The 18,840-nt window shown below is 33.6% G+C and overlaps 1 protein-coding gene across 1 annotated transcript; it reads right to left on the bottom strand.

The window, feature by feature from the left end:
* Positions 1-18,733, bottom strand: LOC126810571 (WD and tetratricopeptide repeats protein 1). Its single transcript, XM_050535718.1, has 14 exons — positions 18,174-18,733; positions 16,733-16,816; positions 16,462-16,508; positions 15,620-15,731; positions 13,967-14,154; positions 13,217-13,441; positions 12,579-12,664; positions 11,981-12,187; positions 9,869-10,043; positions 9,474-9,653; positions 7,577-7,812; positions 4,984-5,146; positions 4,292-4,484; positions 1-3,484 (listed from the first exon to the last, which is right to left on the bottom strand). The coding sequence occupies exons 1-14, from the start codon at positions 18,219-18,221 to the stop codon at positions 3,296-3,298; spliced, it is 2,133 nt and encodes a 710-aa protein (XP_050391675.1). The 5' UTR covers positions 18,222-18,733; the 3' UTR covers positions 1-3,295.
* Between the last annotated feature and the right edge of the window lie 107 nt (positions 18,734-18,840).

The following is an 18,840-nucleotide window of genomic DNA, read 5'->3' as shown; positions in this document are numbered from 1 at the left end:
TAGAAATGATTACATAACACTGTATGTTTATTTGAGGTATCACATACCAGTACCATGCTACATGTATAATAGTTAATTACATTATACAGTTTATTCAAATAACCAACAGATAGTGAATAAAAACAACATTGTATTGTTTAAATCTATAATAATTATAAGTAACAGTTTATTTACAAGCAAAGCAAACCATTATAATGCCTAAAATAATTTACATCAATACAACACCAATTGACATGTTTGATTTTTCATGATCAACAGACTCTTTAAAAAGGGATTAAAATAGCATTTTTATAACTACAATAAACAATATATGAGACCTTGGTTACCAACTCATTAGGAACCATTCAAAATCTTGATAAGCTAACAAGATAAATGTTATAATGAAAGTACATGTACTTATTTTGCAACTAATAAGGATAAAACAGATTTAATTAATGCAGTGGTTACATAATATCCATAATTCACATTTATAATTAAATTAAATTACAAATATTTATGATTCTTAATACAAAAATACACAGACTGAAAAAGTTTTCATTTTATGTAAAAGCTATTATTGGTAGTCTTTAAATCCAGAGTCTAAACTGAAACAAACATTTATTAACCCTTTGAACTTAAAACTCATGGAATGGTAAATGTTCATGCCCCTGAGGAAGGGTAACTCTTGATCTTATCGCTTGTGAAATTTACCTTAAAGTAGCTAAGTCTCTAACTCAATATCATCCAAAGTATTACAAGTTGATAACGCGAATTATTTGTCAATTCAAATCAACATTGATGTTGTGATCTTACCGGGAAAAGGTAGGCTTCTGATCAGTGATGGGATTTCAAAAAATTTCATGTCGGACATTTTTTCCGGAAAATAAAGGGGCATAACTCTTACCGTAATTTAAGCAGACGTTTTCAAGACACAATTAAGAATCATGTGTCAACAAAATATATTCAAATTCATATGTAAAAAAAAATAGGTGCACCTCGTTATATTTCATGTTTAAAACCCGTACGGTATTCAAATTAATCAAATTTATGTCAATAATATTCCTACAAAATTACATGACATCGTAATACAATACTATAGAATTGGCAGCGTGCCGACTGCTGCCGATCTGTTTCAAACTCTCCCAAAATTACTGTATTTTTCGGGTCATACGTCGGTACATTTTTCAGCAAATTCCGACATTCGTCTGATACTCCGTTTCGATTTATATACGGAAGGTAAAAAAATGACATCCCGAAATTTATTTGGCCGTAAACTGTAGTAAACGACGCCCTAATGAGCGAGTGACACCAACTTCTAAATAATTGCATTCGACTGTAGCACGCGCTATCGTCTAAAACAATTAACTACTTACGTCATTCCAATCGAAATATTCGTCAACATTTCTTAGCGTGTTTATTTATTTATTTAAAGACATAAACCCCCTTCAAAATATGATCATAAATCCGACAATATGCTAACAAAATAGAAACTTTTCTCGAACATCAGGCGTATTGGATTCAGCACGTATACATCTCTTAATTTCACGTGTCTCGCGAGATTTGTACTTTCATTTTTAATTACTGAACTCTATAAGCGCCATGTGTGTGAAATATCTTTATTTAACTTCGGCTTCCACCGAAAATATATCACAGACAAATTATCGGATACAATGTATGTTGATTTGAGGTGTTATATACTATCAGGATATGTGACATATAGGACTAATTTCTACGTGTTATTGTCCGACACAAAGGAGATTAAAACGTGAGACAATGGTCAATGGAGAAATCACGGGTTAATCAGATTATGTTCAGGATTGATTTGATGAATTGTCCAATATTTAAGACAAAATAAACATTTTACCATTGGTACACGAATCGTGTACCATAGTGCATTTCAGCGTCATTTGTAACAAATGACCAGAAAGAACGAGGCTAGACATATTCCACAACTCATGTCGAACGGTCACGCCATATATTATCTGGAGAGCATGCACAATAGACGGGAATAACCAGACGCTAGAAATTGCCATTCGGTTGAAACTCATGCTGTATTTCGCTGGATGTAACTGATTTGAAATTAAGAGTCAAAACGGAAACAATTGAATGTAAATCAGTTTATATACAATCAGATAACATTATTATATGGTTGCAACCCATTTGGGTCAATTTCTAGGTCCCAAATATTAACGATTTAGCTCCTTTAAAACTGTTATGAGCTGTAGTACACTGCACACAAACTGAGACAAGTTCGGAAGCAGAAAAAAAAAACCCCTCAGCCTTAATGTTTCCTAGGCTGATAATATTGGTTAACACACTTGTCCACCATATCTTATGTAAGTAAAGTTAGACGTTACATATAACAAAGGCAATAGAAGCATTTTAATATGAACATCAATTGGTTGGTTTGTACTTTTGGAGAAACACAACTGAATGGAAGACATCTCAAATGCCTCTTTTTTGTTTACGATATATCACAGTTTCTTACTTTTTTCTAATAACTAGAAAAAGTTAAGCATTAACATTTACAAGTTTGAAAATAATTCATCTGTTTTAATCAAAGGTTTTGACTTGGGTTCTTGTTCCTTAAACAGGAGAACTCTGGGTAATCAATAGCTAACATCATATAACTCAAGTAAAATGTAGAACACCGACCAAATTGATTGTTAAATAGTGTTAAACATGACTGGCACTACTCTCTAGCTAAATGAGACTAATAGGCCAAAATACAAATAAGCACATTTTAAATTCTGAATTTCAATGACCTTTAAAATTGGTGCATGCCATATATCCTAGAAAATGTCTGAGATGGTTTTGAAGTTGGTATACATGAATATTAATTTTAAGAAGAAAGTAACTGAAAATTACTGAAACAAAGCAAGGCTTTAAAGCAATCCAAAACAAAAAAAATTGTGCATTGTTGCTAAGTTTGGTCATTTGGGCAAATAAGGTCATATTTACCATGAATATTCTGGAAACTCAAAATCGATAATAAGAATTGTTTTTAATATTTCCTGCAATATCTCAAATAGGAGCCCTGAATCTTGTGTCTCATTTAGCCAGAGTTAGTCACAAATATGATTTTTAATACAGTTTAACATTAGAATTACATTGAATGAGTTTTTCCAATTAATAAGATCAAAATAATCCTTTACTACGCTACATACTGAACTCTTCAATATCGTGAAAACATTTGGTGCTAATATATAGATCAATAATTTAAATTATGGGAAGTATCTTAGTCATTTTTATAAAAGAGGAACGTGGCATCAGTAAGGTTTATACAAGTCATAACAAAACAAAAGGCCTTTTTGTGTTATGACTGATGACAATTTACAGGCTGCTCTGACCTTTCACTGTCCTCCTCATCAACATCTAAAAACCCTGTAATTCTGTAGCCCATATTCATTAACATGATTTCTAAAGGATCAGCATTCATTCGTTTTTGGTTTGCAGATGCAGCATCATCTGAGTTGTCAATTTCACGTTCATTTTTGGAACCATCCTGAAAAATACAATGTATATGCAACAAATTATATTATACTTTGTGGTTTACGTACATTCAATAATATCCAATTTGGACAGACAATTAGCATCGAGGGGGTACAGCCAATCTTTACAACTGTAGCACTACCCGTTGGTCAAATATGGAAAGCAGAGCCAAAATTTACAACATCCTTGCTACATATCTTTTGTTTTGGCCTTGATCGTTTAAAACTGGTGTGGATACTGTTGGAACTCTCTACTTTTGGACTTCGCATTATTTATCTAAACATGGCTACCAAAAGCAGGAACACAGTATATGAGCAATAGTCTACATAATACTTAAAAATAACATGTCTTTCATTCTCTCTATCCCACTCCGCTAAAAGGTCTAGCCTTCTGGAAAACACTACGTCATGGTCTACTCAGAATTCAAGCCTAAGCCTAATTTTGGCCTTTTATATTCCCTGATTTTTCGAATTAATTACTGGATTGGACAATTACACCCAATGACATCAAGAATCAGCCAAATATTGACTGATATAGTTTATGATTCTTTTGCAGCCTTGACTCTAGATGAGTCACAGACCTTACGTCCTGTTATTCTCAAAATAATGAAAACAAATTAATTATGTGTCAGATAAACATGTATCCTAAAAGATAACTTTTTATTCATATAGTATAAATCACCAATTATATTACAAAACAGCCATCAAGCATTTCTATCCACCAAAAATGCTGTTATTCTTCATGGATGCAGCCAAAAAAAATGAGGCACAAGCTCAAGCTACAGAAATCATTGTAAGTAAAAGTAAAAAAATAAACGAACCTCTGGTCTCGGACTCCAAAGGCGAACAACTGGATCTATACCACTAGTAGCTAGTAAACAGGAAGTAGGGTGGGGCTGTAAACAATTCACTATAGAATCATCTCCTCTTAATACACGAACAATATTAGTTGTTTCTTTCTCCCATACAAAAAATGACCCATCATCTGATCCTGCTACTATATACTGTCCGTTACTAAACAAAAATAATATATTAAGATTGTGAGAGAACAAATCCAAAAGGTCTACTTGATTATTATCAGCACCAGGACCCAAAACAAACAATATTTAGTCGCTAGCCATCGGAGTCGAAAAGATATATGTCATGCACCATTCAAAACTGAATAATTTACCTTTCCAAAGATGCCTTTTCATTTTGCAACATTAACAATTTCAACATACAATGATATGGGGTAATTAATGAAGCCTTCAATCAAAATATAATGAATGTATGGTGTTTCAACCATCAGAACAGCTAGAAAACAAATGCAAGGGAACGAGACCGACATTCCATACTACCCATTCACATGAAAATTGTTTCAATATGTGATTTGAACCAGAAACATTAAGAGACAGTTATAATGATTTACCTACAGTAATTTATTTAAATCTTTATTCTTGCTTGTCAATATCTATTTTGCATTTTCTCTAAACTTAACATTACAGGTGAAAATTGATTAAAATGGTGAGATTACCTTCCAAAGAAATTAGCTTCTTTTATGTCGGTTGTGGTATTACAATGCCCACAAAATCTGGACTCATAATCATATGCTTGATTTGTCCAGTATTTCTCTTGTTCAGAGACCACCACTGATCTTTGTTTTTCATGAGTATCTCCACTACCACCTTCTTTCTCAACTAAAAACAAAAGACAAAATGATTTCAAAATGTAATGGCTACCACACATTATTTATTGTCTATTGGCTCTTCATAATTAATTGTATAATTGTAAATGGGGGGAGGGTCCCAGTTTTCTTTGGGTCTCTGAAAAAAAAATAGTATGTAAATCAAACAAATCTAGTCAACAGTGATGCTGATGTCCCCTGCCACAATCCCAAAATGAATAGATGACACATTAATTATTTGCACATTTATCTTTTTGAACAGTATCGAACAATCAAATTGATTATCTATACTTTTAGTCTATGCAGAAGATGGTTCACAATCGAACTCAGTCAAAGTTATGAATCATCTGGTACTGAAACTCTACACTAAGTTTCATCACTCTCTATAAGGTAGAATCAAAGTAATCTTGTCCCAAAGCATCGACCAATGAAATTGCTTAACTCTGCTTAGCTTTAGTGGAAAATATTAATCATTGAACTCAGTCAAGACATTCACCTAATGATTATCAACACAAAGTCTAAACATTCTACCTCAATTAAAAGCAGAGTTGTTATGTTCCAAAGTCTTGACCAATGAAATTGCTTATCACTATTAAGTCAAGGTATTGATATAATGAATCTATACTCTGAGTTTCATCGCTCTCATCCAATTGCACCAAAGTTATCGTCTGCCAGTCTCAACCAATCAAATTGCTTATCTCGGCTTAGCCTAAGTGGAAAAGTGCATGATCGAACACTATCAAGGCATTCACATATCAATCATCTACGCAAGGTTTGAACATTCTCCCTCAATTAGAAGGAGAGTTATTGTGTTCCAAAGTCTCGTCTCAACCAATCAGATAAAAATATCTACTAAGCCTAAGCAGAAAATGCTCAACATTAGAAGGAGAGAGATTGTTTTCCAACGTCTCGACCAATCAGATTGCTTATTGCTCTGCTTACCCTGAGCAAAAAAGCTCATTATCGAACTTATTCAAGGTATTGATGTAATAAAATTTTACACCAAGTTAAATTAGGGGATCACGTGGCTTAGTGGGTAAGATGTTGGCTCGCTAGCCTGGAGGTCGAGTGTTCGATCCCTGCATTGGCCGAGACAGTTGATCCAGATTTTCCAGCGTGGTTTCCCCTTGTCAGTGATGCAGGACGGAGGGCCTGACAAGGACAGCTGTCTAGTCGTTCGGATGGGACGAAAAACTGAGGTCCAGTGTACATATTGGCATGCACGTAAAAGATCCCTTGGCAGTTGGAATTTGATATAAGAGTAGGCTGTAGCGCCGCTGCCCGGGCAAAATTTCCCTCATAGCACACTGTATGGCGTATGCTCGTCTTCATTAGCCCAGTTTAGGAGCAGAACAGTAGGACGTTAAACCCCATTTCATTTCATTTCATTTCCAAGTTAAATTAGAACCCAAGTTATCGTGTCCCAAAGCATCAAATTGTTTATCTCTGATTAGCCTAAGCAGAAAATGCTCATCTTTGAACTCCATAAGGTATTCACTTAATAAACACCTAAACCAAGTTTGAACATTCTACCTCAATTACGGTCCCATGTTCTATCCTTGTGTTGGGATTTTTCGGCATGTTTCCGCCATATAAGTGGTGCAGGGCAGAGGGCCTGGAAAGTGACAACATATAGCTGTTTCGATGGGATGAAAAATCTAGGCCCGGTGTACACATTGGCATGTACATAAAAGAATCCTTGGCAGTTGGAATTCAATACAAGAGTAGGCCATAGCGCTGCTGTCCGGGCAAAATTTCCCTCATATCACACTGTATGATGTGTCTGTCTTTATTAACCCAGTCAGAGCTGAACAGTAGAACATTAAACCTGTTTTCATTTCAATTCTAACTCAGTTAGAAGGAGAGTTATATGTATTGTGTCCCAAAGTGTGTGATGGACAGACAGATGAATGGAAAGATAGACAGACACATTTTAATAGTCCCCGGCTGTGTTTGAAAGGCGGAAGACAATAATGCCAAAATGTGAAGAAATAATCTATTTAGCTTGTTTAAATGTTTTCAACTCAAAATATTGAGCCATTTGGAAATGATTGCCATAACAATTTGGGATAAACTCCTTTAGAGCACTCACCTCCAACTCTTTATTGAATAACTTGACTATTTAATACTGTTTGTAAGCTATGCAAAGGGATGATTAAAAAACAGCAATAATCTGTATATTTCTATTACTTGCTGAAAAACTACTAACAACTGAAAGTTTAGAGGGAAGTTGTCACTTCACATGCATCTGAGTGTATCCAGGAGTTGCTTGGGACTAGAATAAGGGTTCTAGGTGCCTTGCAATCAGATATTCATACTTTATATTATCTTAGTCATAAGAAGTAAAGCAAATTTCAGTAAAGCTAATCTGAGTAAATTCATTGTCAAGTCTGATAAAATTTTAATCTCCGTTGGCTCATATTAATCATTCGAAATGACTCACCTGTATCTGTTTTTGAAAATATGGCTGCTTTTATATCACGATCTAATGTTACACAAGCATGACTTTTAGCATAATCAGGGAATTTTATTTTAAATTGTTGTAGACATTCAAATGCTTCTGGTGCCCAGGATAGTTCATAGAGACAGCGTGCTAAACGGAAATGGGCCTTCAAATGGTTTGGATCAACATTCAAGGCACAGTGACAGTCTCTTAATGCTGCATATAAGTCACCATCCCTGAAATTAAATACATAATGGTGGACGAAAGATATCTAATGTGTATTTTCAAACCAACAATATGTGGCACTGATATTTTCTCTGTTTCAAAATAAATATATTTCCTGTATAATGTAAAAAAACAAATAGTTTGCCAGGAAATAAACATACACCTACAGCAGCTAAGTCATTCAAGCAGTTCAGAAGTTTTGTTGCACTATAATTCTTTAAGCAAATAAAAAGCAACATCTGTATACCATACTGTATAACACAGGTTTGTTGACAAGATAATAAAACACAGTCAAGGGCAATAACTCTATAAGTAATTATCAGAATTAGTTGTCATTGTTATTCATAGTAATAATCAAGAACAGTTTGACTTTCGTTGTCGAAGCATTCACAAGTTTCTACAAAGAACTAATTAACGAAAGTTGTTGAACTTTGATAAACTTCTTCAGTTCACCAATCTAAACAATGCATGTGCATTTCAAGCAGATTTAATTATAACTTTTTCCTCTAAATTGCTCATAAGAATTTACAAGTTAAACAAGAGCCAGAACTCCAAAAGTAATTTTAACAATGCATATAAATTTTAAGCAGATTGGATGATATTTTTTGTCATTAGAGCATTCAACAAGATTTTACAATGGTGATCAAAGGCAATAACTCAAGAAGTAATTAACAAAAATTTTCCAAAATCAATTTGAACATGCATTTAAATTTCAAGATTGGATGGCAACTTTTGTTGCTTGAACCTTCAAAAAATTCTACAGAGTGAAACAAGGGCCATGACTCTGAGTTATTTAACTAATTTCAACAACGCATGTAATTTCAAGCCTATGAGAAAAGTAGCTTTGGTTAGAGTATTCAGAAGATTCTACAAAATTAAATAAGGGACATAATTGTCCAGATAATTATATAATAATAACAGACAGCTTTATGGATATCATTCACTAGGTTTATGAACTGCAACGTTTCCATGAGGACACTCTCACCGTTGCTTGATAACGGTGAGAGTGTCCTCATTGAAACGTTGCAGTTAATAAACCTAGTGAATGTTATCCATAAAGCTGTCTGTTATTATACATCGCTTTCACTAAATGCCTTTTAAAGATGTCAGATAATTATAGTAGAGAAACCTTATTAATTTTGTGTGAAAGGTTCTTAAAAATCTTTATTCTATCATATGTGATTACCTACTAGTTTCATCCCTGCATTCTCTACTTGTGTTTTTATAAATTAATGAAAAATTAATGAAAAAAATTGGGTTTAATGTCCTACTTTTCTGCATAAAGTAATTGATGCAAATTGTTGAAATTCAATAGACTTCTTCATCTTATTAATGTAAACAACATACAGAAATTTAAAAAAGATTAGAAGATAAGTATAATCTGTAGAGTGTTCACAAGAAGTTGTGGACGACTGACTGACGGGGTAATGACAATATACAACGACAGTTCCATGTGGGTGTGTAAGAAACATTTATGTGCTCAAACCTGGGAAAAATATTTTTCACCTCCCTCTTGACAACAGACATTCGAATAGCTATTCTATTTTCAGTATGCTGATGGTTACAAAGAAAATATTCTAAGATGTTATCTTATAGTTTGGCTAGAAGCTTCTTACTGACTACATGTTTATTATTGAGTAAAAATCTTAGTGACATCAAATTTCCTACTAACCATTTTCGTTTCATATAAGCAGCTGCCCGATTACTAAATAGGACGGAAGAAAGAGGAGCACGCGATATTGCCTGATTATACATCATAATGGCCTTCGTAAATTCATCCTTTTCAAAGTAATTATTGGCCCTTTTCTTTAAATATTCTACACTAGGGGCTAACTTGACATCGGATTTGTGTCTGAAGAGAAAAAATAAATAAAATTAATCAGCAAATAAACAGAAGGAATTAAGCAAAAGTTGCAAAAGAAAATAAATTTCAATAATAAATTGAAGAAAATACAGAGAAACTGATCTGTATTTGTTGATTATGATCACAGAAAATTTCCGACAACATTTAAACTCCAACAACAATCTGTCAGTATAAACTGCAGTAAGACAATAAAGAATTATTACTTTCTATATGGTCTGGCCTTTTCTGTTTTTTCTGGGTCATCTATTTCAAATTCTACTGGCTGAGGAAAAGAGGCACTAGTTGATGGCATGGACATTAGAGGCTTAACACCATTAGTAACCCCATTGGCATCTGTTCGATGAATACTGAAACCGTTAGTAGGGGGACATGTTGCTTCTGTAATGAAAAGAAAATGTTACTGAAATGTTGACAACAACTGATACTGTGGATACAAGTGATGCAAACATGGCCTTCATTTTTTTCAGGAATTGATATTCTGTTACAGATCAGATCAAAGGCATATCCAGTAGCGGATTATCAGTGAGGCTGATGAGGCTGCAGCCTCAGGCCCAAAGATTTTGTAAAAAAAAATTTTTTTACACTTGTCTGATACGATTAAAAACGCATAGACAATGAATGTTAGGGGGGTTGGGTTTAGGCCCAACGGGAATCAACATAGGCCTTGATCCGAAATTAATTAGGCCCACGCCATTTTAAATAGGCCCTATTTAAAAACTAAATAGGCCCTCCAGCAACTGCCGCCTCAGGCTTTGGTGGAGCTTGATCCGCCACTGGGCATATCACGACACAAATACAATGGAATACCCTAAATTTTCTTTAACAAAACAGAAACATGTATAGAGCTCCCAGGTATTTAAATTTGTGCACAGAGAACTGTCTTAATAATATAAATATGCCTGTCTGAATTTCAGGGTGCATCAAATGCACTTTAACGATACATTACCATGAAAGTATTTATCAAGTAAAGTTATTTCCAATAATAGTATGACAATTGGTATGTATGGAGAGAAGAGACACCCAATCTTTCTAAAAAAATACTAAATTCTTTGAAAAAGGCACCCTTTTATGGCTAACTGTTGCAAGAATATTTAGAGATTTAAACGTCCAGTAGATTCTGCGATTAAACAGCAGACCAAAAAATTGACACAGGATAATCCAGGAAATTAACTTAAGGGAAATGAAATGAAATGAAATGGGGTTTAACGTCCTACTGTTAACTTAAGGGCTTTGTTACTTACATGTAAATGGACAATACAAACTAACAATGGATTCTCCCTCAATCAAGTCATGTGGTAATCAAGGTTGAATAAAATATATTCTCATGGGGTAGTTGTCTTCCGATTAAAAGGTTTTGAGAGGAATTTGAAGCAAACTTTGATAGATAAATTAGTTTGAATATGTTTTTGGTCCAAATATATCATCAAATCACACAGTTTGTAAACAGGAAGGCATCTCTGAGAAACACAAATACAGCTAATACGGCCACATTTTGCAAGAGATGAATAGAGAACAAGCTAAAAAAAAAAGCGATTTTTCCTACAATCAAGGGTCATAATTCAGGAAGTTAAGAACCAAGATCTTCAGGATATAAAGCTATATTTCAAGTTTCATCAAAATCGGATCGAAATTGTGACTTCTAGAGGGTCCACGCCCTTGATATACCATATATTTACACTATTTGCGGACAAGGGGCGCCCATTTTGTCCGGCAGTTTTGGTCCCATTTTCACAAAATTTTTAAATCAGATAAAAATTGTGACCTCTAGAGGGACCACAAGCTAAAACGTGATTTTTCGTACAGATGGTATGATGGAATCAATTTTGACTACATTAAAATGATGCATTTGATATTCAGTTAAGTTGATAAACAATAATTAATAGAATACAGTATCAAAAAAAAATTGTTTTATCCAACGTTTCGTCAGTAAAAAAATACTAACTTCTTCAGGGATGAAGTCATTTTGTATTTAGTTCTTCATCCATGAAGAAGTTAGTATTTTTACTGATGAAACGATGATAAAATGATGGTTTTTTGATATTGTATTTTATTAGTTATTGTATATCAACTCACATGAAAATGTGGCTGTATAAAAATACTGTGATTAGTTATCTTTAATATGTATGAGTTTTGTACTAACAAGGTGCACAGAAATAAGTTGTAATTATCTAAATAGGCTTGTCTTAATTTCAGGGTGCATCAAATGCCCTTTTAAGAAACACAAATAACGCTAATACCATAATATTGTGTCAAAAGTTGTTTTAAGCCTGGTAGTTTAAGCCTAATCTCTTTTATTCAACTACAGTAGTATTTACCTCTTACGACTCCATTTGCACTTTTAATTAAAGATATGTCATATTTCTGAGGATGCCGTTTCTTATTGATGTCAAATAAATAAATCTGTTCTCCTCCTAAATTCACCAATAGTTCTGAACCAGTTGGACTAAATGTTACATATGTTGAAGCTAAACTTCTGTATCGTTTGTATCTTATATAGTCAGATTGTTTCTTTGGTAAATGGCCTGAAAATAAAAGGAACGTTATATCAAATTAAAAGAAAAAATTCATTATTATTTTTAGGAAACATCTGTACAGTGCTGTTTTCAAAGAAGTGCTTTGATGTGTTTTACCTACAAAATATCTGAATGATAAAATTATCTAAAATGAAATAAAGATGAATTATAAACACAAAACGCATAAAAGTAAAGAGTAAATCAATATCAATTGAAAGCAGGTAAAAAAAAGTGGGTTTGCAATTTTTTCTCAAAAATAACTATAGATTGGCTATAGTGTAAATTAAAAGAAAGGTTATTCCATAGTTTTGGATCTAGTGAACAGAAGACGATCCCAGATTTCTACAAGATGAATATAATCTTAGATGAATATAATATTATAATAAACGCAAGTATATACCTGCCACATAATAATCTACACAACCAACTGGTAAACTATAATCTTCACCACTTACAGCATCTAAATGTGGATGATCCCATGGAAACCTGTTTAAAAATATATTACAGAAGACTAAAAAGAAGGCTATGGAGAAACTAGACAAACTTAAACAAGTTGTAGACTCAACTATCATCAGGATTTCTCATTTCTTCTACAAAATATATAAATACCATGTCTTAATTTTACTACAATTGAACACTGTGTACACAATGAAAGTTAGATTGCAAGGCAACAAAACATACACCCACTGCACCTAAATTTTCCAAGCAGTCCACAAAGGAGGTTGTCACAAATTTATTCTTTTGTAGGTAATGTGAGCATTTACAAGGCACAAAAACACTGATCAAGAGTAAGAAAATATTAAAATTTTATTGGCTTCTAGTTCATCCTTACTAACATTTATTATACAAAACTTGTACTGGTAATCAGATGATAAATTTAGTCTTTAAGACTTTAGCTGATGGAGTCAATTGAAGATAAGTTCAGCCTCTAGAATCTAGATCATCCACAAGATATTCCCATTGATTAAGGGTCGTAATTCTGCCAGCAGGATGGGGATGACTACAATATAAGAAATATCAAAATGAATATTTATTCACCTATTGCTTGCCTCTCCAGGATACTGCATACGTCTACATGTTAACATTCTTCTATCATAAACTCTAACATATGGATCATTAGCTCCTACAGCCATTAATTCAGGTTGAAGAGGATTAATAGACAAACATTTAGCTTCAGCATATTCTCCCATGTGAGCATTCAGATTTATAAGAATATTCTGTGGATTAGTTTGGGATGTGTCTGTACAGCGTAGATCAAATTGCCTGTAAAAGAGATAAATTTCTATATTTGACAACTTAAAAAGTCTTTAAGCAGTTGAATATTAGTTTATAAAGTAAGATGAATATCTAACATACACTGAGACACTATCCCACTACCAACCTGAGACTGGGCGATCGTTTCCAGCTAACAGGGTCCACTAGAGATTGGCCACAGCCTGTATGACAACATGTGACAATGCCTCGACAAGATCAGCACATTATCTAGCAACATTTGCAGGATCGCACGTTTCAAAGTTCTTGTACTGTTGCTAATGAAAGGGGACCACATGGCTTCATGAGTGCTGACACTATCTGTCGAACTGTGGTCTGCGTGCTTAAGTTTCACTGTAAAGGAGGGGGGGGGGCTTAGTATATATATGTCCAGCCTATAACTGTGCTAAAAATCACATTAAACCTGCTGTTTGTCTCCCTAGCATTAATTATTTCCGTTGCATGTTTTATTTCATTCTTTTAAAAATTTTAATATTTCTTAACCAAATGTAGGAACATTTAAAATAAATTTCTCACATAATAGTGCCATCTTCTGCAGCACTCCAGAACATAAATGGAATGGTTGGAGCAGTGGCTATTCTCTTTACACGACCAGCGTGACAACTATAAACATGTGTGGTATCTTTCATATTTAAATCATGAACCCGAATTTTACTATCTGCAGCTCCACTGACTAGTATCACATCATTAGAATTAGGCAAGAACTGAAAGCAAAAATACATAAATATGATTTCAGCAAAACGGCATATCAAAATTAAATTTTAAATAGTCTATTTATAGATACATTCCCACCAAAGTATTTCCAATAAAAGTATGTCAAATTTGGTATACATGGAAAGTGGAGACACCCAATCTTTTTAGAAAAATACTGGATTCCCTGAAAAACATCCATGGAGTGCGCACTGGCCAAAAATGAGAGGATGTCACTAAATGTCAGCCTGACACTAAATGTCAGCCTGACACTAAATGTCAGCCTGACAATTAGGGCTGTCTGCTTGAATGATGACAAAGGTTGCACGCATAGTTTGTCTGACTATTTTTCAATAGGAAGCGCTTAATGTATATGTTGATACACATGATCTTGAGTGGACATGGAAAATGTGAGAGACTTAAATTTACATCAGATTCTGAGACTTAACTGTGGAAAAAGAAGAGGGCAGGGGATAATCATCTTTTATATGCAATGGATTCTCCTTCGGCTTCAGTTTCAGTGATGCACAAAGTCACATGGCACAAACATGGCATCTTTAATGCTTTACAGAGAAAAAGAGATAACTGGGGTTTAATGTGAAATAGATGCCATGCTAATGAATCACAACCTTTCATACCATCCTATATTTATTTGCATTTGTACTAATTTCTGATAGTAATCAAACTATATCAGTTAGAAGAAAGCAAGAGTGACTCAATCAAAATCAACAAAGATATGTTGCCAGGCAACAAAACATACGCCCACAGCAGCTAAGTCGTCCGGGCAGTCAACAAGTGTTGTCTCATATTTTTTCTTTTGTCAGTAATGAGAACATTTACAACACATGAAAATCTGATTACGAGTAATAACCCATGAAGTAATTTCTCTCGATCATTTGTCTTGTGACCTTAAATAATTTATATTAACTTTAGCTTCTAGAGCGTCAACACAATTTTTCAAAGTGATCAAGGGCCTTAACTCTGGCAGTAATTATCTGAATTCGTTGAAAATGAATAGGATTCTTTGTCTCATGATCTTAAACACTGTGTATAAGTTTAAAGTCAATCGGATATTAACTTTAGCCTCTACAGTGTCCAAAGTGATCAAGGGCCATATCTCTAGCAGTAATTATTGGAAATCTTTGAAAATCAATAGGCCCCTGTATCTCATGATCTAAAACACTGTGTTTAAATTTAAAGTTGATCAGATATTAACTTTAGCCTCGAGAGCTTCAACAAGATTTTTCAAAGTGATCAAGGGCCACAACTCTGGCAGTAATTATCGGAAATCGATGCATCAATAAGCTTCTTCGATTCATGACCTTAAACACTGTATATAAATTTAAGTCAATCGGATATTAACTTTAGCCTCTAGAGCGCCCACAAGAAAATGTGGACGCTGGATTGACGAAGACGACAACAACATATACGCCCACATTGAAATGTGGTCGTATAAAAACTGTGTTATTCTCAACTTACCTTTACAGCAAATATGTTACCTTGATGACCTGTTCGTAAACTGGATAGTTGTTTATGGCTGAATGGGTCCCATAATATAATCTGAACATCATCAGATCCACTAGCCAATAATCTATAACACATTTATAACAAATTTACATACCAACTATAGATTTTTATAATTCTCCTCTTAAGAATAAAAATGACCATAAAAGAAAATGTACATGCTATGTATTTCAAAGATATTGCTACATGTATTTAAAGATATATTTCCTTTACATAGCCTAAATAAAAATACATTCATTGGAAAATGTAAGCTAACTACCAAGAAATTCAAACTAAGTACATTTTAAATAATACAAATTATAAAGTGTCTGTGCGTCATTTAATACATAAATATTTTAATATATAAATATTTGCATGTCATGACTTAATCCATGCTAAAAAGTGTCAGTACTCAATTTAAATATCTAACATTGAATTAAAACACCAAAATTAAAATATCAATGGTGGATAACCTCCTGGCTAGGATCCAATCAAATTAAAAAGAGACCTATCAAAGGATTTTAGCTGCCTTTGAGATAACACCGAATGTTGACAAATGCATCATGCTTTTGTCAATACTGAATGAAATCAATCCATTTTGAATAGATTCCATTTGCCAGAGTTTTCTCTTTCCTTCAAATGACATTCAGAGACTTTAATGGGGAGCCATGACACCTTGTAAGACAACAACTAGATAAGCACGCTAGCAAGAGTGCACATAGCTTTGGCCATAGAGAACAAAAGTGTACACTGACATTCTAATTGTAAATCTGTGGTTGACGGTTGACCATCTATAAAAATAGGAAAGATTTACTTACGTTCCCTTTTCATTCCATTCCAGGCAATTTACACATCCTTGATGACCCTTAAAAATTCAAAAACAATCTCAGCTATTCACAATCCATTACTAAACATTCATATTCAATAGTTTTTCTATTTTCTTTCCAGTTCTCTGGTATATATATAAGCTTACAGATAAAACAAATATGTACAAATTTCATTTTGGCAGGTTTTATATACACATTAAACATTTATATACACAATTACATGTATAAAAGCATTAAACTTAAAAGTGAGCATTAAGTTTACCTCTAACTCTTTTTCTAACCCTAATCTACTAATCAGGTCCGGTGTTACATGTTGATTTCTCTGAAAGGTTTTATTTATTTTGTCCTGAAATGATAAAAAGGAATTTGGAAATCAATAATTTCATAATTTCATTGATTCAATGATGAGTTACAGTTTCCCCACTTACTGAAATTGTGGGTTATGCATTGTTTAACATTCTGACCAATATATGATTGCCTAGTTATAATAACAAGATTTTACTAAGAAACTGTTTAAATTATCAGATATAATTATTGCAAAATACATTATTTATCGGTATGTGGATAACTAAGTTAATTTCACATATGGTTAGAATATATACTCTTCAAAAAAAGTAGGGGATATTGAAATGCAAATACCTATGCAGGTTGCGATATGATAAAGATTGATGGACATTTGACATGTTTTCAGAGTATGTTCACAGATGGAGAACTTATCACCCCAACAGAACCACTGAGCTGCACATGCGATAGGCAAAAGCGCCATACACGTGGGAGGGGTTCATTGTCAAATTTGACACTTCAAGGAAGGGTTGATGAAAACTGCTGCGTGCTGGTTTATCTATCCATGTTTGCTTTCCTATCGGTTCTTGCATAAGATTTACCGTTTAGCGTATCTTTGCTTTAGCGTGTTACATTTAATTTTATCGGGAGACGTGTTCGTTGACGTTCTTTGTCAACTGAATTGGCCGTGGCACTGCAAGAGGAGTGGGTCAGATTGCCCCAAATCATGATTGGACAGTTGATTAGGAGGATGCCACGATGAATTGCTGAATGTCAAAAACGTCCATTTTCACTTTTGACGGTGTATCTCTTTGCGAATGAAATGGGGCCGTCAGATAAGCCCCCCTATATGAACTGTTTATGTTCATGTGTAGGCAATCGGCCTGTTATTAACATACACTGGTTACCTCTAATAAAAACAACAGTGCATTTCCACAGTTTTGTATTGTTTCTAATTATCCCCTACTTTTTTTGAAGAGTATATATAAGAGGAGTTATTATCACATGTATCTCAACCAAATACTAAAAATACTATACAGCCCGGATACAATGCATGTGTTGTATCTTTAAACTTTAAGTGAAGAAAATACATGACAAACCTGTTATGTTGTATATTATCATGAAATAAAATATCACAATACTGAATTATCTTAATCATAACAGCCCTAATGGTAAGAAATATAGCAGGAGGAAAGTACCAGCTGCTCGCATTGTGACTAGGTCAAATCTACACTCTCATATCACTCCTGTACTGAAAAAACTTGATTGGTTGCCTGTTCAAGCCAGGATCGATTTCAAGATATTGTCTCTTGCCTATCAGTGTCTGGATGGAAGTGCTCCAAAGTACCTGTGCGATCTCTTAAAATTTTACATCAAGAATAATCAAGAATGAAGTATGTTACTGGTACAAATTTACTTACATTTACTTCTCTTATTAACTTTCTCTTAAAGTTAATAGAATTTGCCATTTCTGGTTTTCTTTAATTATAAAATCATTTAATGGTCATCTTTTCTATTGGCATAATGACCGTTTGTTTCTCCACAAGACTCCAGTCAAAACAGTGGATTTTAAGGGGTACACATAGATAGGACTCTTATAGGTCACAAATAAATATATTATATATGAATCCAATAATCGATATTATCAAATATCTGTAGCCCGAAATGTTACTCTTGATGATGATTTATATTAGTTGGTGGCTGATTTACAGCTCACTAATCCAAGAAGATCAAAACTAATTTTTTGCGACGAGAAATTCGAGTGACACTGTAACTGTTACTCAATCAGTCAATGGGAACGACCGTGAATGTATTCTGGTTAATTACGTGTAGCTTTGTTTGTAAACATTGACAGTGCTTTTAAAGTGTGGATAAAATAACCAACATGTAACATTGTAGTTTGGATAATCCAATTATCATTTGTAGCATTTAAATTTAATTTTTTGTTGTGAAAATTGTTGTTGTTATTTTCGTGGTTCATTTCCTACGGATACAATCGCTTTTACAATTGTCGTAAATATAAAAACATAAACAAGTTGATCTGTTATAAAATAGCTGATAAATAGATGATATAACAAGAAAAACAAA

Source organism: Patella vulgata, chromosome 2, assembly GCF_932274485.2.
Source record: "Patella vulgata chromosome 2, xgPatVulg1.2, whole genome shotgun sequence".
In the NCBI taxonomy this organism is placed as follows: Eukaryota; Metazoa; Mollusca; class Gastropoda; family Patellidae; genus Patella; species Patella vulgata.
The sequence above is the reverse complement of the archived record's forward strand: the minus strand, read 5'-3'. Positions and strand labels throughout refer to the sequence as shown.

Bases quoted from the DNA above. Each gene is read 5' to 3' on its own strand.
- LOC126810571 (XM_050535718.1), bottom strand. From the start codon at position 18,221: ATGGCAAATTCTATTAACTTTAAGAGAAAGTTAATAAGAGAAGTAAAT. The intron at 15,732-16,461 runs GTAAGTAAATCT...AATGTGTTATAG, and splicing joins GAATGGAATGAAAAGGGAAC to ATTATTGGCTAGTGGATCTG. The intron at 10,044-11,980 runs GTAAATACTACT...TTTTCATTACAG, and splicing joins TGCAAATGGAGTCGTAAGAG to AAGCAACATGTCCCCCTACT.